General features: G+C 44.1%; 1 protein-coding gene across 1 annotated transcript in view; it reads right to left on the bottom strand.

Moving 5' to 3' along the window:
• Positions 1-18655, bottom strand: part of ncoa1 (nuclear receptor coactivator 1) — a 73495-nt gene that overhangs the window by 10987 nt on the left and 43853 nt on the right. Inside the window, exons 4-21 of the mRNA XM_050059027.1 lie at positions 17539-17705; positions 17194-17300; positions 16918-17095; positions 14338-14517; positions 13241-13305; positions 11705-11891; positions 9835-9982; positions 8764-9748; positions 7710-7937; positions 6380-6728; positions 5632-5814; positions 5067-5181; positions 4761-4929; positions 4215-4535; positions 3561-3662; positions 954-1386; positions 635-803; positions 332-521 (exon numbers count right to left, since the gene is read on the bottom strand). Of these exons, the coding sequence (XP_049914984.1) occupies positions 332-521; positions 635-803; positions 954-1386; positions 3561-3662; positions 4215-4535; positions 4761-4929; positions 5067-5181; positions 5632-5814; positions 6380-6728; positions 7710-7937; positions 8764-9748; positions 9835-9982; positions 11705-11891; positions 13241-13305; positions 14338-14517; positions 16918-17095; positions 17194-17300; positions 17539-17705 (4276 nt within the window). The remainder of the gene's footprint in view (positions 1-331; positions 522-634; positions 804-953; positions 1387-3560; positions 3663-4214; positions 4536-4760; positions 4930-5066; positions 5182-5631; positions 5815-6379; positions 6729-7709; positions 7938-8763; positions 9749-9834; positions 9983-11704; positions 11892-13240; positions 13306-14337; positions 14518-16917; positions 17096-17193; positions 17301-17538; positions 17706-18655) is intronic.

Here is an 18655-nt window from a genome sequence, read left to right as displayed (position 1 = left end):
GGTGAACTGTACTTACATTTTATAAACTTAAAACTGTCCCCACAAAGTCGGGTGGTAGGATGTGAGTGGATGAATAAATGGAGCAATTGAGACAGCAAATGCATCAGAACAGAGATCCTGAAGGTTATAAATGTCATTAACCTGGAGCGCCCAGGAGCTCAGTGGGTAGAGCGGGCGTCCCATGTTCAAAGGACACCTTGCTGTTGCAGCCACAGGTTTGACACCAGCCTATGACCCTTTGCTGCATGTCATCCCCCCTTTCTTACTTAATACTGTCCTGTTCAATAAAGGCAACAGCCATAGAAAATTATCTTTAAAAAATGCCACCAACCTGCTGGTCGCTGCACACTGAACCGACGTTGCTGAGGTTACTGTTGCTCATGCCAACCGGCTGCCCCATGGGAGGTAATGAGCCGACACCACCCGAGCCCCCGGCCATGGAGACGGTGATGCTCATATTGTTGTAAACCCCCTGCTGGCCAAAAGCCTGCCCTGCACTCTGTCCTGACTGACTAAACAGGCTGTGGTGCACAGAGACAATCAGAGAAGACAGCACATTAATAACCATCAAATGTATGAAGCTATTTTTCCAGATGTAAAGTCTGAATACACCTAACTGTGAGCACTTCCTAACCTGTTGCTGCCCATGCCTGTCTGTTGCCAGCTCTTCATTTCTGGTGACTGGTAGCCAGGGGGTGGGGCTTGCTGAAGCAGAGGACTCTGGGAGGTGGAGTTCTGAGGTGACAACAATGGGCTGGTCGGGCTCATCTCAGGAGGGAAAGATGGGTCTGGCTGGGTGATGGCTTTGAAAGAGGAAAAGAGCAAAAGTTGGGTCAGTTAATACAAATAACTTTAGAGAATTTCTCTCTATCTTCGGTAAAGAGGAGCAAAACAAACATTTGCTTGATATGAAAATGTCATGGATTACGACTGCGGTGTTTCCTTGAACTCACCAGACCCTCCAAACTGCTGAAACAGGCCCTGCTGCAATGAGGAGTTCACGGTGCTGCTGAACTGGCCCTGCACGCCGCCCAACAGCGTCTGGTTATTCAGGGGAACTCTGCCGGGCAGCTTGTTGTCCAGGGGGCCCCCGGTCATGGGGCTGAAGTGACTTGGTGAGGTAGGGGATTTTCCCGTCAACGGGTTGTACCCTGGTGGGAAGTTGAACTGCTGCTGCTGTTGCTGCTGCTGCTGCTGTTGAGGCGTTGTTGGGGGACCTTTCGGGACCCTGGCAGTTCCGATGGGCCCCACGGCTCCAGTCGGAGCGCCCGCCATGTTCTGTCTCATCAGCATGACCTTCTGCTGGAAAAGCTGGCGCTGACGGTGCTGGATGCTGTAGAGTTCCCTCTGACGCTGGGCCAGCATCTGGGCATTCAGCGGAGGCTGCTGAGAGATGTGACGTAAGAGAAAATGTTACAGAGAACTTATGAATGGGGCATGTTTAAACACAAAGAATGAAAACATGGCTGAAGGTGGTGATAGCGGCATTCAGGACATTTTCCCCCCCAACTAAACGCACAAAGTCTGAGGTCTGGGCGTACTTTGGGTTTCTGAAGAATGCCGAGGGACAGCTGGTGGAGGACAACTATCCTGTGTGCAGAACATGCAGAAAGAAAGATGCTGCAAAAGGCAGCAACACTACAAACCTGCTGGCTCATCTCTGTGACCGTCATCCACAGCTTTACAGCCAATGCAAGTTATGCCATGCAAACGTCAGTTATTGTGTGAGGGACTTCGGTTTTACTAAGATTGTCATAATGTGTAACTCTTGACGTATACGGGACATTTGAGCCGTATCTGTCCTCCTACACAGTGACTAGGTTTTCCGTTTTCATTTAAGACACTTAGGAGCTAATACTAGCTGAATAGCTAATAGCCGTATTAGCAGCTATGTTGTTAAGTGTTTCAAAACGAAACAGAGCTGAAAACACTGAGCGGAGCCGACAGAATATAAACTGACGTAACGTAATGCTAATTGAGATCAACTATGATTGAATCACTATGATTATGGTTATTGTATGGCGAGCTAGAATCGATATAGACGGCCAGTTATGCTTTCTCGACATAAGCTCAAGGAAACAACATAAAACGCTGCCGTGTTAAACTTTGACCCAGAGCCTTAATGGGGGCTCTCGGTTTTATAAGGTTAATTAAATTCACTACTCACAGTCTTGACCTCACACACACACACACACCCACACACACACACACGAGAACATGCACTCCTTTTCTCATACAGGCACTCCTCTCACATGCACACTTCTAATGTGTGAATTATTCTGTGTAATGATGACCATTGCCCTTAGGGTTTTTTTGGTTTCTCCTGCACATTTGTGATATCTATTCTATATATTGTATGTTTTTTGTTCTACTCTTGCATTGTTTTGTTTTATATATATTTTTCCTCTCGTGCTAATAAATAAATAATATATAAATTGTTTACATATTTTGCTGACTGTTAAAATGCACCAGACAAATAAGCTTTGTTCCTGTAATTTGTTTACATACTTTGTTCATTTAAAATAAAATTTTCTGTTGCTGTGCCAATCCCTTGCTCCTTTAATGTGAAAGTTTCATTTTAATATAAGATTTTGGCATTTTAGTATGATAAGGAAGTTACAAGATTTAGTGAAGTTATTTTAATATATCTATTTTTTTGGACATTTTACAGCACTTAAAAAAATATCGCGATATTATCGTTTAACGTGATAATTTGGTCACTATAATCGAGATATCAAATTTTCCATATCGTTACATCCCTAGACTATTGAGCTCGTTATTCAAAGAGGTCGCTCATACAGAGTATCTGCAGGCTTCAGAAAGTCTGATTTTGACTTCAGTTCAATGTAAGACCAATTAGGAAATCACAGTAAAAAGGATAATATGATATGTGCCAACCCACCCACCTGCTACCACAGTTCCTTACATGATACCTTTGTGTCAAGCTTAACATGAGTTCCAAATGATTTATGTTGCCATGCCATGTTTTCAAAGTGTGTCCTCTCCTATTTCTTCTGCCTTCTCTAGTACTTTTAAGAATTCTGTGCAAAGGAAGAATACATGTGTATTTATTTGAAGGACTAGATCAGATTTTTGGGGGGTATTCTCACCACCTGATATCCAGTATTCACTGTCTTAGCTCAGGTTCAGTCTCATTCAACTCCTGAAGAAAATATCTGTCTCTTTAGCTGCTTAATGCTCCACTCTGTTCAGCAGCTACTCGCTAACCTAAAGCTTTCGTTGCTGAAAAACAGCTGCTGCTGGAAATGACGCACATGACAGTGGTGAACCATAACAACAGAATTGCAGGCTGTGGAACCAAAACAAGCTACGAGATAATGAAATGCTTTGTGGAGCTGCGAGGAGAGAGCTGATAATTATCTATGAGCAACCCTGCACATAGTTATTTGATCCATTGTAAATATAAAAGTATTGATTACAGCAGCTTGGCGTGGTTGAACTGATGTAAACTAATTATTTTGAATGTTTCCACCTCCGTAGCAAAACAGCAGTGGGTGGTCGGGGTGAGCCAAGCTTCACTCGCTGCTACTGTGACTCACCTGAGAGGGCATCTGAGGTTGTTGGACCCCCTGACGAATCCCGATGTTCACATGCTGGGCTCCTCCAGGAAACGGATTCATGCCTGCCATCCTGTTCTGGAGCTGAGACGCAGAAGGAGAAGAGGTCAGTGAGGTGTTGAAGGATGAGAAGGGAGATAAGAGAGAAAAGGGAGGGCAGGATCAAACATGATGGAAACAATAAATCGCATCATTAACGGAAGCAGAAAAAATATAATGAGAGGGAAGGAGAATGGAGATGAGTAGTATATTGGTGATGAGGGAGGAGAGGGAAGTGGAGAGCTCTTACTCAAAGCATTTCAATCAATATTCGGAAATGAATCAAAAGACTCGTTATGATATGGATTCAGACGAACACAGAAAGCTTCATTACACCTCTCTGCATTTGTCTTCCACATTCAGCAGCAATGAGTAAAGTGTGTGAGCACAGCAAGTGTGAAAATAACTCAAAGGTGTTTCTTCCTTTCACTTTCAGCTTATTGCTGTTGTGTTAGCAGCCCTTGCATGGTGTGAATAAATTACATACAGGACATATGTCTCACCCAACACTTGTGACTGTACACATTAAAATAACTCACCCTGAACATAATCCTGATGATACAAAGCAAAGATAAATGTCCACCTCTGCGTCCTCACCTGCTGTGGGCCCTGCAGCCTCTGCTGCAGCTGCAGGCGCAGCTGATTGGGTGGCAGCCTGAGCTGAGTGCCGATCCCCTGCGGTCGCGTCATGCCCGGCCTCAGCCCGACGCCCGCCGTGCTGCCGGGAAAAGCCGCTCGGGGGGCTCCGAATCCCAGGCCCTGTGGCCCCACCACCGTGGCCAGCTCTGGAGGAAACTGAGCTTGTGGAGCTGGTGTGAATTGGGAAGGGTAGGTGGGGAGTTTAGGGTCCATGGAACCTGGGGTGGCAGTGGGTTGCTGGGTCGGGAAGTTTTGAGGCAAGGGGTCAAAACAGCCACCCTGGAAGAGACGGGCAAAAATAGAGACATTAATCATGAGTTTCTTTCCTCTTTTTTTTTTTTTTTTTTAAACATGGATGTTTAACATGTTCAAACCTTGACTGGAAAAAAGAATTGAGAACCTCCGATGTAGAGCCTTTCCTAACTGCACATATGCCCACTACACTCTGTATGTACCTCTGCACATCCGCTGCCAAGCTCTTACAGTCTTTAATCACACACATACCTGCACCAGTTTGTCGATACCCAGGGCCTTATCCAGCTCAGCCAGTTCACTCTCATCAGTCCCACTCAGGAAGGAGACGAGCTGCTCTAACAGAGCTTTCTCATCGTTTCGGCCCTCGGGGGTTGTCGGAGGGCCCAGCACTTCATCCAGCGTACAGGGCACACACTGCCTGCTCACACAGAGAAACACTGCACATCATCATCTGCACTACACGGGAGTGTTAGTGGGTTACATCAGCTTTTTATTTTGCCATTCCTCCCCCACAACTTCACAATAGAAAATGATTGTGAGTACAGCGATACTTACTCTTGTGGTGATGCCAAGGGAGCTTGTAAAGGGGTTCCAAGACCATCGAAGGACAAAGTGTCAGACAGAGCCAGAGGCTGGAACTGGGATTCTCCCACATCCATCTTGGACAGGCCTGAAACAGATTTTAACACAGTTTTATTGTAATTAAATATTATATATATTAATACTAAACTTGGACTCACAATAATCGGATTCAACAACTTGATTAAATGAATAGATAGTATACAGCACTTATGAAGCACACACAAAATCCTGCTCTTGCTGCCAAAGTTTCACCTTGTTTTAGTGATGTAGCATCGAGCTGCTCTCTTCTACAGTAAAGTGCAAAGCTATATCACCTGTGCGGTCAAATATGTAACAGAATCCAGTCTGACCACACCCCATGACAGTGAGTGTGGTCATTTCTGTAGGAGCACCGAAATTCTCAACCTTTAGAGGTCAGCTCAACAATGCTTTACCACTATAGAAGACTTAGTGTCGAGTTACTACAGACAGGGTTCCCACAGTAGTCATTTTCCAAATGCGACCTTTAAAAGCGTGTGTATTACTTTTTCTTGCATACCAGTGCTTGAACTGAATGGGTTGATAATTTCTGCCTCTGGAAAGGGGCTGCTGTCTTTCGGGGTCTGGAAGGGGTCTCCTTGGCCCTGGGTCTGTGTCTGGCTTGGAGTCGGGGGGCTGCAGAAGTCAAAGGATGACTGACTCTGGAGGCTGCAGCCGGAGGGCGGGCCGCCATCACTGAGTCCTGGGGGAAAAACACAAGCAGACATAGAAAATAAGAAGAAACAAATAAAAAAACAACTGCACAAACCTGTGTTGTATAGTATTGATACTCAAACTTTTATAGACATAAGACATTCTGCACTGCTGTGGATGTATGCATGATTTGTCTGTTGATGCTGCAATGCCTTCTTATAGCCAGCAGGGGGCGCACAGACTAACAATGTGTGGGTAAATGAATGAATGAATAAATAGAGAGCTCAGGATCATAGTACTACACCAGAAACTACTACTACTGATGTAATAATAATAATAATAATAATAATAATAATAATAATAATAATAATAGTAATAGTAATAGAAGAAGAAGAATCATATAGAATCCAATAAAATTATTATAAAAAATTCAAAGAAAAACACTTTTGTAATTTTTCTAATTTTTTGAAAAACAAAAACATATATTTCTCTTTCAACAAACAGCCATTTGAATTAAATATTGACACAGCACTCAAAAACAACAGTGTCTACAGGTTGTATGTAGGTAGCACATGTCTACATGACCCGCCCCTCCTGCTAAGCTGTAACTCTACCTCTGTTAGGAGTGCCTGGAGGCTCTCTCTTCACATTTACATTGCGGGGAGTGCTGGCCTCACCGGGCTGGAGCTGAGTGGGTGACTGCAGTTTGAGCTGGGGGGAAGGGGAGTGGAGCTGGGGCGACGGGGAGTGGAGCTGGGGAAGCGACTGGGGCTGGGACAGAGGGGACTGGAGCTGAGGCAAGGGGGACTGGAGCTGAGCTGGGGGCTGAGGGGCTGGAGAGTGGAGCTGGGGGCCTCCTCCAGGGGTGGATGAATCCTCGCTGCCCTGCTTGGCCCCACTCGGGCCTCTCAGGCCAGGCAGCAGCTGGGTGAGAGGGTCCATGTCAACAGGGCCACCAGACATCTGAGGGCAGGAAATGGAGAGCGGAGGAGAAACAAATGAAAAGGGCGGAAAAAAGGCAGGGTGGAAGAATGAATGGATGGTGCAGTGGCATGAAAGAGTGAAAAATTAAAGAATAATGGGTGGCAGAAAAAGAGGGTGACAGACAATCAGTGACGGAGAGATGGGGAGAGACAAAAGGTCAAAGGCCAGTGAGCTTCAAAGGCTGCAGCTGGTAGCTGAGCCTACAGTGGAGACAAAGTCCAAGAAAATAAACATTCAACATGATTTACAATGGCTGTCAGGCAACTGCCAATGCAGGAGCAAAGCTCAAGAGAGGAAAATTCCAGCACTTAATTGTGAAGTGTCCTTACTAACAAGGAGGACGTACATTTAAATCATTAGCTCAGTAGAGTTATGATTTGGGTGTCATGACAGTCTGATCGGGTAGCTGGATTGAGTCCAGTGTAGCCTGCGCCAGTTGCTGGTATTTAAAAGTCAGGTTTACCACAAATACCACTGCTGAATGCATGTTCAAACTGGTTTGTTAAAAAAAATCTGAGGGTTTGTAAAGATCCCATAAAGATCCTGCACATCCTAACTGGTGTTTTCTGCTATTTTTGGTTGATCAGCCCTCTGCTAATCACACAGTCCGTACTCACTGAGATGAGGACTAATGTGAGGGTTTACCAGGGGTGAGCAAGGCCTTTAAATGTCTTTTAAATAATTATGACCAGGATATGTACTGAGCGGAACATTTTACAGTTGAAAAGTAAACTTGACAAAGGTGAAACTGCTTCAAAATGACCTCAAAGATAGTCTTCTGTACAACAATATTGTGACTTATCTGCAGACAAAACAAACCGATGCATATCTGATGAGTCAATGCATTTTCTGTTCTCTAAACTTCCTCAATGCCAACACTCTACCAGGAAAATTCTTTGGAGGTCAAATCTCTGAGCTAGTTGACGTTAATACATATCACAACATCATTAACAACTGTACCGTGGAGTCTCGGCTGTCTCTGCGGCTGTCTCGACGGTTCTCTCCGATGGGGCTCGATTTTGGGCTGATGCACGCCGAGCTGCTGCAAACTCCCGCAGGTTTGGATGCACCTCCTGCTGCAGCGGCAGACCCCGAACACGGCACTCCATCCACGCTGGCTCTCTTCTCCACTTTTACTCTAACCGTCTGCAGGCTGAGAGCAGATGGAGGTGGCAGGTCCCCCAGGTCCTTCAGAGACAAAGTGTGTTTCCGTTAGTGTTTTTTCCAGGCGTCATGATTCAAGAGGACAAATAATGGGGAGTTTACAGGGCAGACTAAAATGTTGATGTGTAATTTATTAGGGATCTACATATTTGCATTCACACTGATCAAGGCTAACAAACTTTATACATGTATTTACTTCATAGCTCTGTAATTTTAGGGTGAATGGCAATACACAATATATGTATATCTGGGTATAAGCGGGAAAAATGTTCAGTAGAAAGTCAGAGCCATATGTTAGAGGTAACAAGCACTTTCATTACAACAGACTGATCTTAAATTAATTGCAAAAGCCGGGGTTTTCTTTCCTGTTCAAAAATATACAGCTGAAAAACATGTAAATGAAAAATGATACAGCTAAAATAAATAGCAGGGCTGTGTGTTAACTTCTTTTGCACATTGCACTGGTGCTGAAGAAGTTAAAAGTTTTGTAGCAAAGGACACAAAATGGTAGTATAAAAGTATCACACACGTCCATTTTAGTTTGAGAGTATTTTAACTTTGAGTTGAGGGAGTTTAAAACGTAATTTTCTATGATATATAGGCCAACGTTGCACCGTACAGCAGGAAAACAAGCGTGTAGGGGCGGGGTTGCGCCGAGAGTGCAAGAGAGGAGAGATCCATCCGGCTAGGCTTTATGGACGAGACTAGTTATGTCACGTAACATCAAACTACATCGAAACAAACTGTATTTTCTCGTCCAATATCTCATTTCAGATCATTTAGAAAATAAGTACACACAAACGGAATGCAAAGAAAATAATAAAATGTAAGGGGCATATTGAATCGTCACCTTTTCGTCTGTGTCCAGGAGAAATCGGAGTAGTTGATGGTCCTGTGGCTCTCTGGAGCCGGAGCCGGAGCCGGACTTTGGAGGTGCTGCGGTCAGAGCCGGACTGGCAGGCGGCTCCTTCTTGATCTCAATGTCATTTTTGTTTAGTCCTTCCTCGCTGGTGGTGGAGGTGTCATTGGGACTGGTGTCCTGCAGCAGCCGGTGCAGAATCTTGTGTCGTTCCGTTAGAGTACTGTGTGAGGCAGGGCACTGAGGGGCGGGAGGAGGGTTCGGAGGATGAGGTGATGAGGTGCAGTGGATTCTGTTGTTGTTGGATTCAGCTCCCGTCCCATTGCTATCCAGGAGCTGACTGAGTCTGGGGTTACCCAGCTGGGAGGCAGAAGGAAGGGGGGCTTTACCAGAGTCCTCTCCCCCTCCTTCTCCCTCTTTTGCAGATGGAGGCCGAGTAGAGGAGCCGGTGGGTGTACTGGCTTGTCTCTGTAGGACAGGAGAGGACAGGGAGAAGGACCCCGTTGACCCACCGCTGGCGCCACTACTACCATCGCCGCCGGACTGCTGCCTGTTGAGGCTGCCTCCACTACTTAGTTCCCCGGCTGGGGAGTGGAGGCCTGGTGTGGAAGGAGAGAAGGGGTTCCCCGGTACCCGAGGACTTCCCCCTAACCCAGGACTGGCCCGTGGCATCCTGGGTGACATAAAAGAGGTAGGGGTGGCTGTGAGTGGGCTGCTCAAAGGAGAGGGGCTGTTGACCTGCTGGGGACAGGTCCGATTGGGCGTCAGGTAGCCTGTGGGTGTGGCTGGATTATGTCCGTGGGGGGAGGTGTTGATGTTGTTGGGGTGAAGGCCCGAGGAGGCGAGGCCTGAGCCTTGGGTCCAGTTGCTGCCGGGAGGAAGGGAAGGAGAGCGGGAGGGAGTTTGGGCAAGGCTGCCGAGGGTCGGTGGAAGGCTGGGGTTAGTGTTTTCCTGAGAGCTAGCAGTGTTGTGTTCCCTGGAGAGACGGAGGAACACACAAGGTGTTAACTCAAGAAAACAAGAGGCTGAACAAAAAGTCCTGGAAAAAAAAGAGGATCATACCTGTCAATAGTGTGAATGCCCATAATGAAGGGCTGTACGTCAGGGTTGGGGGGGCAGCAGAACTTGCAGCGGGTCTGAGCGCTGAGCGGGGTGCCATCACTTAACGTGAAATGGTACAACGGGCTGATGGCGGTGCCGTGGGTCATCACTAATGGAGATATCAACACACACAGGGCAAGAGAAAGAGGCAAACACAGGGTTTAGACTTTGGTCTCATGTCTTGTTTGTTTTCTGATGTTATGCAGGCTTTAAGAGCTCTGACCCCCCGAAGGCCTAAATGATACTGCTGCATCAAGGAGTTGCAGCAGCTGCGAGTGATTTAAGTGTTGGGATAATACAACACTGATCTGTCCCTTTATCCTTTTAACTGCATGTGCTTATTTTATACATGGTAAACATGTTGTTATTCGCTCACAATCTTGTAACATGGAGTAATAAAAAGAAGATTAGCACTTGAAACTGCTCATCATGACCTACTGTAGATGAGGGAAAGCTAATTCTTCTAGCAACAGACAGAGACAAGAAATGTGTTGGAAAAGAAGGTCATCAATGCTCGACCACTTTGCTGAACTTTGGTAAACTTTGGTTTAGATTTGCTGGATCCATAATCTCGCACTGCCAGACCTTTGCGCTAGAGAAAGGTCTCACTGAACCCAGTATAACTCCACACTATGTGAAAATGAATTCTGTGTTGATTCCATTTTGCAGAGGGCTTGTTGCATGAGTAAAGTATACGCTCAATCGAAAAATACAAAATGCAAATCTCCTTCAAAACTATCAAAGGCACACTGTAGGGTATGTGGCAAAAATTAAAAAGCTTTTACTGTACATGGTAATATGAATTAAAAAGACCAACGCGTTGCGACACACAGATCAATACCAGGGTCACTGTCTGCTGTAGCTTGTGCATGCTTCTTGTTGTTTGTATTTCTTTAAACCAATCACAATCTTCTTGGGCGGTGCTAATCTCAGGATGCAGTAACTACTCTCTTGCAAAATCGCATCGGGAGGGAACTAGTTTTGTTGGAATATTTGCACATTAGGAGGTATTAAAATGGCTAAAGCCCCGCAAAAGAAAACACTACATAAATCATTAAAAAACCTTTTTAGAGTGTGGGTTGCTAGCTCGCAGGTTGTTGTTGTTTCGCAGTGCTTAAACTAAATGTGGACATTAGGAGGAGAATTACGTTAAAAATAGGCAGCAAATGGCAGGTGTATACCAGCAGTCTATATCCTGTGAGTCAGACTACATCTGACATGATGTACAACATGTAAAAACAGCAGGTTTAGAACACAGGATTTTGATATCAGCTGGAGTTCAGCTGCTGGGTTTTAGACTTCAAGGAAGACAAAGATCAATCTTAAGGTGTAGTGAACAGTGTCTTGATATGGTCCTGGTTTTAGCAGAAGGAATTTGTCTGCTTCTAAGTAAAACTCAAACAATAGTCAATTAAACTATGAGTCAATCGACCATCAGCAACTATTTTAATATTTCTTTTTTCACTAAAGTAATTAATTTGATGGTTACAGCGTCTGAAGTGTGAGTGGACACTGGGAAACTGTGTTGAGCATTTTTACTCTTTCCTAACGTTTCACAGGACAAATCAATCCATCAATCGATTCATTGATAGTGGCAGCCCTTGACTAAAGCTCTGTCTATTCCACTTACCGCTACATAAATCTGCATACACAACAGAACGACATGCTTCCACGACACAACTCCTGTATGTATAAACAGTGATTAAAATGTAGTATTCAGTCTGATCGATCATAATGGTACGGGAGTAGTGCAGGAACGTTGACAAAGCTTACAGAGAGCGTATCAATGATTTCTGGGAGTGAAGCTGAAAAATCAATCGTGGCTACTCACCCTCATGCAGCAGCTTCTTGGCGTGGGAGGGCTCTTTGCCCTGCGGCTGAAAGAAAGCGTAGATGCACTTCCTGACCAGGTCCTCCCAGCCAGGCCGGCCTGTTGCTCGCAAAGCACTAGTTTCTATGGAGATGATCTTCCCTGGAGGAGAGCAGCACACACACACACACACACACACAAGATCAGTCTACACAGAACTCAACATTTGCAGTAGCCTCCACACCTTCAGGGTTCACACTGTGACCCCCATGAAAATTTGTTTTCCATTCGGAACATTTCCTAAAACGCTCTTAAATCCTTTTTCTTTTTCCCCAGCCCACCTGAACATTCATGCATCAGATTAATATGAAATAATAAAATACACAGTGTTTTAAATATGATAAAAGTATCCATGTGGATACTTTCTGATATTTTCCTGTAATATATGATCAATTTCTCTGGCTGTACCAATGTGGAGTACAGCTGTCAGAATGCCATCAATTTCGTGAGTTTTAGGAATTTTCTCTGTTATATTGCTCCTGTGTGTGTGTGTGTGTGTGTGTGTGTGTGTGTGTGTGTGGTACTGTACGCCAAAGAGTAAAAAAGGTAAGAATAAGATAGATGTGGATGTTGTGTTCAACAAGTGTTGAAACTGCCACAGAAAGATTTTTCTAAAATCGCCCTCATATAGGATGCATTCACACTGGCGCTATTTGGTCCGCTTTAAACGAACCCTGGTCCACTTCCACGGATAGTTCGGTTCGTCTGGAGTGGTGTGAAGGCTCTGTTGCGGAACAAAGGAGCGAATCCTGGGCGGCTTGAAAACTGGGGGTCTCGGTTCACTTGCAAGTGAACCCTGGTGCAGTTCGCTTACAGTGGGAAATGCAAACGGACCATTCAGTGAACCAAAGAGAGGACTTGACGTAGAGCGTGCCAGTGCATTTTGGGTAGAAAAAAAACAACAAAAAAAAACAACGCGAACCGGCAGAAGCAGTTTTTGGTCCTGGCCAATCGATGAGCGAGGTTCTTCTTCTTCCTCATGCTTTTTTCTTCCTGGTCAGTGGTCATTTCAGGCAATACCGCCCCCAAACTGCAGCTGTTGTTACTGCGTGACGGTGTCCAGCAATTTAGTCCGCTTTAAAAAGTGCAGTGTGAAAGTGAACAGAACCACATGAAGGTGTATAATTTTTCGGCAATCCCCACCCAATTGAATCGAGTCATCCGGACTATCCTGGTAAATGCGCCCATACATGCCGGGGTTAAAAAACACATGACGACCTGTCGAAACTCAGAAATTGGATCATTAGTTTGGTTTGATGTTGGGATGCCACGATGAGGAAATTTTCCACTGCTTGATGAACTTGTGATTACACTGATTACACCACACAAGAAAAAACGTTGATGACGCTCAGTATCTGTCAAGCAGTATAATAAGCTACTGCTAATGCAGACAGAACACTTCATTCTGCTACAGCTTCACATTTAAAACATTTAAATGGGAAATCACAGGTTGACTTTTATATGAAGTAGTCACAGGAAATGCAAAAATGCGTCTACAAAACCAGACAACGGGCATTTCGGCATTTGCTCACAGCGGATCAGTCTGAAATATTGCAGGTAAGCTATGGAACAAAAAGGAGGAGCAGATAAAGTGAACTGTTGGATGAAGAGCTGCAGGCGACAGGCTGCACACCTACGACTTTTTGGCGACGTAACCAACTCCTTTTCCCTCAACAGGTTTTCCATTAGCACTGGATTTATATTTGGAATATTGCCAAGGAGGCGCTTTTGCTTTCGCTTTGACAGCAAATCCTTCTTCATTGCTTTGTCGGTCAACTCGACAAGTGATAAGTGAGATCTGACTCCTGTTACCCTCTGCTGCTTTACAGCAGTTTATGAATATTGTAGCATCCGTTGAACAATTAAGAACTGATAAAAACAAAACAAACCAATACAAAAAAAAAAGCAGTGTAAATGTGAAGATGTAACAGCCAATCAAAGCCTGGAAATGCCAAGTCAGCTGTCAGTCATTCTGATGCAAACAACAGATATCTGGACTTCAGATTGACAAAAAAAGAAAGACGTAGGATAGTGTGAGCAAAATTCTACTATCCACCGGGGCCAGTTCTTATGAAAATGAGTAAAGGCAGGCAGAGCTCAACAGCAAACTAAATCATACAGTTTTATCAAGGCCATTGCACCAACAACCCTGAAAATCATGAAAATGTCCTGCAAGAATCTGGTCACTGTCCAGCTGGTCAGAGAGTGGACGCTGTTGATAGTAGAGCACTGGAACCTTATTATAATCAGTGTGTCCTAACATGTAGTTTATCATGTCAAGAAAAAAATTAGATTAGAAAAACTCCGCAGGAGGAATATGTATCAACTATTTCTTAAACTGGATGAACTCCTGGCACAAGAATATCTGTCTTTTGTGGTTTAAATACACTGTACTTAATCTAGATTTTTTTTAAAATAATAGTAAGAAAAGTCTTTACAAACATAAAGATAAAATAGATAGACAAAAGACAGATAAAGATGAAAAAAGACGTTATATAATAATAAGTTTTCCTTGCTTAAATCCTCAGTAGTAATTGGCTTTATCATGTGTACAGACTGTGTGCACTCGTGTATGTGTGTGTGTGTGTACGTACCCTCTCCCTCCTCCTGCATGGTCCGTGGTTGGGACACGGTGAAACACTGCATGATCTCATATTGCTGCCGAGCCTCCGGATTTTCTGAATCCAGCTCGTCCGGTGGCCTCTTCAGCATGCGACAGTTAAAGGTGTGGCTGTTCCTTCGGCCAGGTTCCTGTGGCCACGGCACACCGTTCACTGAACAAAGAGGAAAACAAACACACAGTTCAGTATTGATGAGGACAATTAACTCTTGTTGTTGTTAATAGGACAAAATAAATACAGTACATCCCTTGGGAAAATGTTAAAGGTGCCCTGTGGAGTTTTTCAAGACTAGTAAAGCTATATGTTGTGTTTTTATTAGTAAGTGTGTACAAAAGCATGTGGGTGATGCAATACACATTCCTGTCAATGTGCCAACAAAAGCAGCAGTGTGCCAGCAAAGGAGGGGAAGAAGACTACTAGCAAGAAAACATAAATACAGGTATCAAAATTAAAAAAAAAAAAAAGGTTTTCTAAATGTTTTTTAAAGATGCATATGAAGTCTTTGAGACTTTATTCATTCATTTATTGAGATACCTCGATACTAATCAAGTAGACAAAACCACAGTCAACAAAAATTTTAGTTTTGTTATACAACTTATTTTAGCGCTGGACACATTTGTAATTTAAATCATATTCCCACAGACATTGTTACTTCTTTGACACTTCTTGTTCTTTTCTTTGATTTGACAGAATAAATCTGTTGGAAATTCCCTTTTCACCTCAATTATCTGTTTGCACTAGAATCTTTAACCCTGTCTACATCTGGTATGAACACGCGTCTTGTGTGATCCAATCCAATGGATCTGATCCGATGGACATCGCTAAATAAAACTGTGAACGACCACCAAGACGCACTGTAATCCAATCGCTAAAGCCACCTATTGAGGTGGTCCAGGATGCCTTCGACCACACATCTTTTTTAGTTTAAAAGATCATGCGTCCTGGTGTATCCCCGACAAGGACTATGTCATCAATACAGGATGTGGTGGTTGTTTTGATGACAACCCGCCAACGCTCTATGACTTGCCAATTTTACGATGAGTTGGATGAAATGTTACGTGACCATCCATCCTTTTGCCCTATGAAAGGACACATTTTGAATTCTGCTTACAGCCGAATCGCCAGCTCTACCTACACAACTGCACAACAGCATGCTAACAAGCAGCTAGCGAGAGAGTTGACGTCATAACTTTGCACAGGGCCCTTTGACCTCAGGCGTAAGTGACACAGGTTCACAGCTCCACCTTTCAGTACCAGATCTGTGTGCTAGGTACCCCAATAGAAGGGGGACCAAAAATGGGGACATTACGGAACGGTTCTACTGGTACCATCCACAACTTTTCACAGTGGAAATGGAAAAAAGCGTACAGAACTGAATTGTACCGTACTGCTCGGAGGAAACAGGGCTTTAGTTACCTGTATTCAGTTACTCCCCAACCCTTCTCACAAACATATCTGCAATTTATAAGAGGCAATAAGCTGTGAAATATAACGCTGTGTCTAAATAATGCTCCCAATGGCTTTTGTTACATGGGTACCTGATTCCCAGTATGACTCTTTGAAACTATCTTTTTGTGCCACAGAGCACAGCCCAACGGAGGTCCTGCCAAATCTCCTCTTGTCTCATTTGATGTTTTTTTTTCCAAGGCTGCTGGAAGATGCCAATCTTGTTGGGTGAGTAATCACTCCTGGCTCCAAATGAATGCAGCAGAGATGTGCAGATGCTACACACCATATAATGAATATATATTTCCTCAGTTTGTCCAATTGTCACATTAAATTTCTTTTCTTTCTGGGTTGTTATAGCACCCTAAAATCACACCCACGTGTACCGTTAATAGGAATAATCAGTGTGGCTAAAATGTAATTTGTATTTAGTTTGTCTGTGAGAGTGGGTTTTAAAGATCTCTGTTTCCAAGGAGAAAAGAGAGCTGTTGTGGCTGGCACAAAAATGAAAAGCGATGACAGGATCAGAACAGAAAATACGACAGTTCAACCTTGTTGCCTTCTGGACTCTGTTATCTTTTGTCCTGAAACAACCCGCTTCAGGCCCCCTGCATTTTCATTATGCTCTCTTCTCAAGGTTGTAGCTAAAAATTTAAATAACATCATCACACGGGAGAAAGCCGCTGTTTCACTCTTCCATCGCTTGTCAAACTCACCCACACACAATCTCTACTCTGACTTTACTGCTTCCTCGTTCTCCTAGCACATTCTGAAGCTTTGTGAAGAACACTTTACACTGTGTTAATTCAAAATTTCCATAGTTTGTCATCCTGCCTTTCTTTGTGCCTCTTTAAATGTGCTTCAGCCACAGTATTTTCCATCAATAAACCAAGTTAATTATCTGTATTAAGCACTGTATTCTGATTCTGCTGCCAAAACCCATCCCCTTAATGGGTTTCATTGGCATGGAAACTGTCAAATTTGAGGATATTGAAAAGGCAATTACCAAATATCTTTTAAAAAATACAAACTACTGGCATCCTAAACCCAGGATATAAATCGTAAGACAGCAGATGCATGCACACTCAAGAGTCCAGGCTCACTCACCGAGGCTTTTGGGCAGCAGATTGCGAACAAATTCATTGTGGTCTCCCACATGGAGGATGCTGTAGACGCTTGAGGTCATCAGCTCGCCCTGGGTGTACCCAAGGTAACTCATCACGTTCTCAGAAACAAAGACGATGCGGCCCTCCCGGTTGACGACGAAGAAAAACCCATCGAGGGCCTGAAGGAGGAGGAGAGGAAAGTCAGATTGTGTGTGCTGAGCTGGAGTAAAAATCCCAAAGTGGTGGTGGGAAAGAAATAAGTGATTGAGTTGTTTACCTCTAGCAGCATGGGCCCCAGTGCCTCTTTCTCCACCAGCCCCTGGCTACTGGAGGAGATGTCGCTCTTCTGCACCTCATCATCGGGAGACAGAAGAGCCGCTTTCTCTGTTGGGAGGAAACAAACACCACAAATCTGAATACACAGACATAGAAACTTCCTGTAGAACTTAAATTTTTCGAGATTGCAGACAAATAATATATTTGTGAAAAATGTCACACAAAAGATCTAATGCGTGCAAACTTCTTCATAGCAGAGAATTTGGTTAAGCCTCTCACAGATCAATCCAGTGTGTGTGTGTGTGTGTGTGTGTGTGTGTGTGTGTGTGTGTGTGTGTTCTCTCACCCTGCTCACGCCGTTTCATCTGCTGGATTTGGTCCACGGTGCTCTTGAGGATGTGGCACTTGTCGGGCTTGACACTGAGACTGGCAATGTCGCCCATGTTGGATGACAGCAGCTCAGCCAGCTCCTCGATGTAGCGGCACTCCAGCTCCCGTCTCCGCTTCTCCACACTGCGGAGGAACACACGTTAAGGTTTCAGATATGTAATCACTCACATGTGGTCCTTTTAAAAAAAAAAAAAAAAGTTACACAAAGGAAGTAAGTTGTGATTCAACCTTTTAGGGCTGCAACTGATTTTCCCCCCCCCACTACTGATAATTTTGCTGTTATTTTCTCAATGAAGCCTTTGGGCTTGATTAAAGAATTGTGACCAACATACTGTATGTTCTCAGTGAACAATTTATCAGCTAAAAAAAACTTCTGAGTGTTTCTGCCAACAGTCTATAACAATGTAATGGAGACAGTGTTCTTGGATTACCTCTGATATCTTTTCTTACTTATCGGCTGACCTAAACACTTATATATCTGCAATAGCCTAAAAACAGCTGATGCATCAGCCCAGCAGATGTGTTTGTCAAGCTCTAGTTGGATGGATAAAACAACAGGTTTGCGGACGTTAAGTTGAGCTCTGAGGACTTGTGATTATGACTCGGGCAATTTTTGCTCATAGCTAACATTCTGTAGCAGAGATGCACCAATCAACTTTTCTTCAAATCCAATTGAGATACCGTCTGAATACCTGCCAATACCTTTACTATGAGCACTGTGAGTGACTCTCACTGTTTGCTTAAAGAGCCTAGAGGCCATCACTGTGATAGCACCAACGCCAGGCCATAAGGTGGTTAAGTGTTGTTCATGGGCCCTATAGTCGGACTCTCCTCAATCTGTGAACTCATCTGATGACGATACACTTCACAAGGCAACTGACAATATTTCGGGAGATCTGGTGTAGCCAGTGGATATCCGGGCCGAGACTTCCTCTTCGGTGCAACGGTCATTTTCGGCTAATCTCTGTTAAGAGATATCTGCACATGACTTCAGTTACTTTTTCTTTTTTTTTTTAAAGATATTTTTTGGGCGTTTTAGCCTTTAATTGATAGGACAGCTTCAGCGTGAACAA

This window comes from Epinephelus moara, chromosome 12 (assembly GCF_006386435.1).
Source record: "Epinephelus moara isolate mb chromosome 12, YSFRI_EMoa_1.0, whole genome shotgun sequence".
Taxonomy (NCBI): domain Eukaryota; kingdom Metazoa; phylum Chordata; class Actinopteri; order Perciformes; family Serranidae; genus Epinephelus; species Epinephelus moara.
This window is presented reverse-complemented; position numbering and strand designations above follow the sequence as displayed.